Source organism: Zeus faber (genome assembly GCF_960531495.2).
Source record: "Zeus faber genome assembly, chromosome: 15".
In the NCBI taxonomy this organism is placed as follows: Eukaryota; Metazoa; Chordata; class Actinopteri; order Zeiformes; family Zeidae; genus Zeus; species Zeus faber.
Window position 1 is genome coordinate 17933073 of NC_137194.1, and position 7567 is coordinate 17940639.

Here is a 7567-nt window from a genome sequence, read left to right on the forward strand (position 1 = left end):
CAACTGAGCATCCTTTTTGTTGGCTTTCTGAAAAATAGGGCTGTAGGTTTAGGTCCCACTTCTGATAGAGCCAAGACTCAATACCATGTTTTGTGCTTGAACAGTGTCCGTGATTTGCAGAAAGCAATATGAAAGCTATTTTGTTATTCTCTATATTCTCTATATTGATATGAGTCCTTATTTATTCCCAAGGCGTTGACAATGGTCAGGATATACCCAGGGACCTTCTGGTTGGGATTTATCAGCGTATTCAGAAGTGGGAGCTGAGAACCAACGATGACCATGTCTCCCAAGTGCAGGCAGTGGAAAGAGTCATAGTGGGGAAGAAGCCTGTGAGTGTTCATATGAAAGATTTTTCATATCATATTTATAGCTACAGTATGTACTATAGTATTATTTTGGGAGGCTGACTGCGTTTCTAGTGTGTCATTATTGGTATGCTTGTGCAGGTTCTGTCCCTTCCACACCGCAGGTTGGTGTGTTGCTGTCAGCTCTACGAGGTGCCTGATCCAAACAGACCTCAGAGGACAGGGGTCCACCAAAGAGAGGTCTTCCTCTTTAATGACCTACTTGTGGTAAGACCAACTTTCATCACATTGTACACAAAGGAATAAGCTTCTGTAATGAAACATGAATTAATTCAAGGGCCTCGCAAGTTACCGTGTTAAGACCCAAATGAAAAACGCTAGTTGCCTTTTTTCCACTGTCCTAAAACCCTTTCAATGCTGAATTTCAGGTAACAAAGATCTTCCAGAAGAAGAAAACCTCAGTGACATATAGCTTCAGACAATCTTTCCCTCTGGTTGAGATGCAAGTTCACATGTTCCAGAACTCCTGTGAGTCCCTTTTTGTTTCCAGTCTTTCGTATGTAAATTTCTGTGGCTCTTAACTTCCTTATGACTTGACTTATGCACGTGTCTCATTTTAAAGTTTGTTTAAAAAAATACAAATGTTAATCATGGCAAGCGCCGACATTCACTGAACTTTTCATCTGGTAGACTACCCTCATGGCATCCGACTGACCTCAGCGGTCCTGGGTGGGGAGAGGAAGGTCCTTATCGTCTTCATGGCACCCAGTCAGCAGGACCGCACCCGCTTTGTCAGCGACCTCAGGGAAAGCATTGCTGAAGTTCAGGAGATGGAGAAATATAGAGTTGAGTGTAAGTACGCCACCTGCTGGTCATTACGGCACACTGTATCTTTGATTGGGTGTGATGATTATGTTTATTCATGTTAAAATATGTAGTCCATTTATAATGCTTGTGACACCAGTCACAAGCCGTTGCCTTCACAAGCACTGGTCTCCAGTAAGTAGGGCTATGTATCGAAAACCTTTTTCCAATTTGGAACCAGTTACGAATTGCCTAATACATTGAAATCAGTCATCCACCACATCAATAATTCCTCTAACTGGTCGTGCTTGTGGTTGGATGCTTCTTGAATAGCTACGTAACAGCTGCACAAGTATATAAGTTATGATCCATTGCAACACAAATATATCATACAATAATGTAGGCCATACCGACCATTATATCAATAAATAATGTTCAAAAACAACTATGAAAGGTATTGCATGTAAGATCTCATTGTAAATACGCATTGGTAAATGGAGTGGAAGTACTTAGTAACAGTAACATAAGCCATTTAAAAGTACATACATGTAATATTCTAAATTCTACGATACTGCATTCATCTGTCTCAAAAATTGTCTTCACTGTTTTGCAAGGAAATTACCAGACATAAGATGTAAATAAGGCAAAAAAAATACATTTTTGTCAGTAACAAATCAAAACCTCCAATTAGCCTTATTGCCCCTGATAATTTACACACTAGTAATTAATGTGGGAATCATGAATGACGGACAGCCTTATCGATCAGCATGGTATCGCTCCCTCGATAGCGATCATGTTCAGTCCATCTCTGTGACACCCACTCCACAGCGGAGCTGGAGAAACAGAAAGGTGTGATGCGACCCGCACTGTTGACTGGTGGCGTGGTTGGAGGAGGTGTCAGTGTGAAGAGCGAGGTCGTGAACGGCTCTCTGGGAAGGCCTAGCCTCGATGACAACTACTCTTCCGCAGAAGGGCTTAAACGCACAGCACTCAGCTCGTCTCTCAGGGACCTATCAGAGACAGGTGAGACTTTGAAACACCCGAGTGACCAGAGCCAACTCTACTTCCTCTCCTATCGGCCGTACGCAACAGGGCACATGGAGTCTATTCATTTTCCACTCTGCAACAGCTTCTTCTACTTTTTTCTATTCAGAAGGCATTCAGTGCATGAATACACTTGAAGCATTCTGTTCTTCCACTCTTTGCTAACCGGACTCTTCCTCATGGAGTGCAGGCAAACGTGGTCGCAGGAACAGTGTTGGTTCTCTGGACAGTACCATGGAAGTAAGTCTTGATGGGTAGACGTGGACCTGTAACAGACCTGCACTTTCCCTTAATAGAGCCCAAAACAGACTGTCCCGTCCTCAGCATGTACAGTTGTGGTGTGGGGGTAGTGTGATTTAAGCAGCCACACCTGTCTTGGATCTAGTTAATAGGGCCCAGGCTGTGCACCTGTTGCTCATCAGAGCAATTGATGAGCATGGGTTAAATCACCCATCCCCACGCAAACATGGAAGAGGAGCTCTTGTCATGACATTGTTTCATCTGCTCCTGGCATGTCACATCTCTTGTCTGTGTCTGTGTCGGGGAGCCTGGAAAAAGTCCACTTGGACTGTGTGTGGCAGGGAAACTGGTACATTCTTTGGCCAGCTCGTCTGTGTCCCTTCCCTGGGTCGTGTCCCTGTTCAGGCGCCAGTGTAACAGATCCCCCGCCACATGCCATCCAAGTGGCCTTTTCCGGGCTCCCCTTAACAGGGAGGCACAGGCAACGATGGTGAAGGATAAACCAGTTTATTGACGAGATGTGCCATGCCAGGAGCAGATGAAATGATGTCATGTCAAGAGTTCCCCTTCCATGTGTGTGTGGGGATTGGTGGTTTAACCCGTGCTCATCGGTTGCTCTGATGATTCAAGATTCAAGATTCAAGATTTTTTTATTTGTCACATACATATACATACTTTCATACATATATGCAGTGAAATGTAATGATGAGCAACAAGTGCAGCCACCCCTGATCCTGGGCCCAATTAACTAGACCCAAGACAGGTGTGGCCGCTTAAATCACACCACCCCCACACTACAACAGTGTACAGTATATGTGTATATGGCTGTGTGTGTTTGTTCCTCCACATGTACCCAGAGTGACGTTGACACTCTTTGCATGCCTGTGCTGTGCCAGCATGTCCTTTCCTCAAACTCCCAAGTAGTTATTTCCTGTGTGTGAAAATTGTATTTTCAAAGACGTGACTTTCTCTATTTTCTCCCAGGGCTCCATCATTAGCAGCCCACAGCCTCACCAGCGCTACCCCGTGTCCACCGTGGTACCCAGCTGCTACGGAACAGAAGACTACCGGCCTCACCGCCCCATCCTGAGCCCCGGAACGGGGGTGGGGGGTGGGCCGGGGCAGCAACACACCACTGCAGGGACAGGAGTTGGGGGAGTCTCCAGCAGTGTAGAGAGAGCGGGGGTGGGGAGTGGCCCTGGGGGGAGCAGCAACAGTGGCTCCTTCCTAGGGTCTCTTTTCGGCAGCAAACGCGCCAAACCACCGGGGCCCCTTATTCCACCGGGGCCACCCTACCCAGCCCCCGTCCCCCCACCGACTACGGGAGGGCCCCCTCCTCACTCCCCTTCATCCCTGTGCCAGCTGGAGGGGGGTCCCTCCAAGATCCAGGCACTACATGCACAGTACTGTCACACGGGCGCCGTGCAGCCGCCGCCCCCCTACTACCATCACCATCGCTACCACGTCCAGCCGGCCCCTCCACCTTTGCAGGGCGTGCCTGCTCATTCTATTCAGAGAGGCCCTCTGCCCTGCCGGCCGCAGCTTGGCCCCCTGCACGCCCAGCACCAGCCGTTGGCCCATCTCTCCCAGCTTTCCCAGCATGGGCTTCCGGGTCGGTACAGCAATATGGTGGTGGGCTGCCCTCCCCCCCTTTCTCCTCTCTCCCAACACTCCCCGAACCCCCACTTCGCCCTGTACCACGCACAGCCCACACACTCTGTCAGAGGGGGCAGCGCTCCTGGCACCAAGCCCCCACTAACACTGTCTCATTCCCACCCGCACCCCCACGCACACTCCCACACCCACCCTGGACACGTGCATACCCCGCACCCAGCCACCCACGCCACCCACCAGACCCACTTCATCTTCGGCACGTTGCCCCACCACCCGCCGTCCGCCACCATCAATGCACATCACGCAGCTTCCGTCGGCCAGTATCTGCCCCAGTACCCTCCTCTCTCTTCCATCCCCCCTCCCCCCCCGCACTCCCCTTTACCCCCCCCTTCCTCCCCCCTTACCCCTCTTACGCCTCTCTCCCCTCACCCCCCCCAGCACCCAGGACAGCCTCAGCAGGGACCACAGGTGACGGCAGCTGGAGCGACAGGTACAGGGATCAGCTCCAAATCCAAGCCTATCAACCGGATCAGCACCGTGGTATGAGCAGAGTGTGGGGATACAGGGGTCAGAGGGCAGAGAGAGCGGAGGAGGCAAGTCGGACCCGGTCCAGAACCAGGTCCAGTCGGACGGACAGCAACAGCAGCAGCGCTAGCGACAAGAGAAAGCGCAGCCTGCTGCATCTCTGTTACTTTCACCTCCGCTTCCCGCACATGTAGGGAGCTATAGCAAGTAGAGTAGAAGTTGCATGGCATCCACACACATTACCAAAACAAGGCCACACACAGAGACATATTTACATGCACACTGATATCACACATTCACATTAAGGAAAAAAGTCTATAGCCATATCGTGGAAGCAGAGATTAAACGTATGGGTATTTGGCTTCAATTGTAATTGTTTGAAGTCTTGTATTTGAGTCCATTAACTGTGCAAGAACAAACCCCCAGACTGTTTACACATACCAGCCTGTAGTAATGCAGTGGTGAAACAAACATGACAAAAGGAGTGACCAGCAGCTTCTAAATGGATGTAAAAAAAGGACTAAATCACCTAATAATTACATTAGGGGTTTGCATTGTAAACAGTCCTTGCAGATAGTTGCAAAAATGTCCTTGAATTTGCAATAATTTACTCAGCCTCATTATGTCTCTGTTTTCTTTTTCCAGATTTTTCTTTTCCATAAGGCTTTTTTTTTTTATTATGTGGGCCTCAGATTTATTTCCCCTGTCCTCAACCTTAACGACCTTTGCATGTTTTTTTTTTGGCAGTCTCCTTCTCAGTGTTCATTTTCATGTCAACAAAAGCCATCTGGCTTCATAATAATTACAATTTTTTGTGGGGTGTGGGAATTAATTATACAAACAATAATATATTTGAATGTTTCTGAAGCTTTTTGCTGTTGTATCAATATTATTATATACCCGCTCTGAGTATGATGAATATTGTCCAATAAATGTTTTGATCAGTGTTTAATTATATGAGCAATGTTCGACTGTACATGATTATAGAGAGTTTGTACACATATGAATTCCCTCAGTTTTAATGATAATTGCTTGAGGGTGTTATGGTATGTGTAGTGTGATATATTTCCATAGTATGATGTTGCCATTGATTTACTTATTTTGATAGGTATTATAAATGATTGTTGAAAATAATGAATGAGATTTATGATTGTTTGTTTTGTTCAAAAAGATTTGCAGAACCATTATTTTCCTTCCTCCCTCTCTGATCTGTTTGAGAAGATAATGTGAAGAAAAAGAACAGTTCTTACACAGGGGAATTTAAAGAAAGACTACTTTTAGATATCTTTTAAGTATTCTTTTATTTTGGGGTTTTGTACAATACATTTATAGGAAAAGGGGTTTGGCCTTGCCGTATAATTTGAAAAATGAACTCAAAGAAGCTATCATTCCCCAGATTTATTCAGGGCACTTGTGCTCACTTTTTTTACAGCCATTAAAAAGTAACTCATTGCGTGTTTTCTGACATTCAATGTCTTTGAAAAAGTACGCTTTTACATGAAGTTTTGTGGTTTTGCACACATGTGATGTCTTAAGTCAGCAACGGCCTTTTAACCCTCCATTTTCTTACACTTTTGAAGGGTATCTTAGATTTTTGGACATTTTAACCTACTGAATGGGATTCTTGTTAAAGAATATAGCAAGAGTGTCAGATGTAAAAATACAAATTTACTTTTTTCTCTTTTTGCTAATGTCCTCTGTGGATTTGTAACAGTGCACTGAGGTGGACTGGCTTTAATGCCATGGATTACTTGAGTAAAAACAAAATCTCATTATTAGGAAATTGGTTTCCCATGTGCAGTCCATGGAACTTGCTCGTAAGAAGAAGCAGACGTAAAAGACACATCAAAGACTTCAAGAAAGTGTATTGGGGCAAGAAGTGTGGAGAGTTAGGAATAAAGTATGCCAAATGTTTTGGGGGTATGTGTTGGCCAGCCTATTGCTTTTATGGTGTCCTTTTTGACGCTTCTTGCATGAGTATAACTGCACTTACTGAATGGATTGTACTGTATAAACCTGAATGTACATATTATATTATACATATAGGCTTTTCATTGATTTGTTTGGGGTAAATTACTCCCATTCAGATGTGTGCATGTGAGTGCCACGAAGTATGTACATACAAAAAAGAGACATGGAAAGTAGATGTTGGCCCAGACGAAAATGTATTTCTTTTCCTCTATTTTAAATTTGAAGGTGAGCGAGTGAACTATCGTGATACAAATTTAAGCCTATAAGTGTTAATATGTCAGAGCGCCTATTGATATTATTTTAAACATACAATCTTGAAGATTTTATTTGTGTATGTAATATGTGTGCTGAAAGAATAGAGAATTGAGATGTGAATATTTATTGCTTCTGACAAATTAAAAAGTGTCCTTGCAGTGAAATGTCCTGTGTTTTTAATGCTGACGCTGAAAACTAATTCCACTACTCCCTGTAGGGAATACATGTGTTTACAGCAGCACAACAGTGCAAGTCAGGAAATGGCTTAAAATAAAATCAAAGTAAAATATATGTTCACCTCAAACAGAAGTTAACAGGAAGAAGCACTTGTACAGCTGAGTATGTTAACTAGGGCACAAATAGTAAATAACAGCCGTGAGCCAAAATATGAAATATGATAATTTTAGGAATAAGCAGCTATATCACACACAGAAATATTGCATTTCAATAATAACAGCAGTCCCAATGATAACAACATTAATGATAATAATAATAAAAAAAATAATAATAATAATAAAGTAATAGTTGTAGTAATTATGGTACCATGAATAATACCATGATCACTATAATTATATATTGATAATATTATTAATAATATTGACATGAATATTATTGTTTAATATTATTTATTCGTATTTATATTTATAATTATTATTGTTGTTGATATAATAATAATAGTATAATTATATAGTAATAATAATAATAATTATTATTATTATTATTGTTATTATTATTATTATCGTCATTATTATTCTTATCAGTAGTAGTAGTAGTAGTAGGAGTACCCCAGTCCAATGGGTTTTAAT

The 7567-nt window shown here is 43.4% G+C and overlaps 1 protein-coding gene across 1 annotated transcript in view; it reads left to right on the forward strand.

Moving 5' to 3' along the window:
• Positions 1 to 6874, forward strand: part of iqsec2b (IQ motif and Sec7 domain ArfGEF 2b) — a gene marked incomplete at its 5' end in the record, with an annotated part of 28216 nt that extends 21342 nt beyond the window's left edge. The window contains 7 exons of the mRNA XM_080015782.1: positions 193 to 332; positions 450 to 575; positions 737 to 836; positions 999 to 1160; positions 1941 to 2135; positions 2347 to 2396; positions 3381 to 6874. Coding sequence (XP_079871908.1) covers positions 193 to 332; positions 450 to 575; positions 737 to 836; positions 999 to 1160; positions 1941 to 2135; positions 2347 to 2396; positions 3381 to 4556 — 1949 coding nt within the window. The 3' untranslated portion in view covers positions 4557 to 6874. The remainder of the gene's footprint in view (positions 1 to 192; positions 333 to 449; positions 576 to 736; positions 837 to 998; positions 1161 to 1940; positions 2136 to 2346; positions 2397 to 3380) is intronic.
• Between the last annotated feature and the right edge of the window lie 693 nt (positions 6875 to 7567).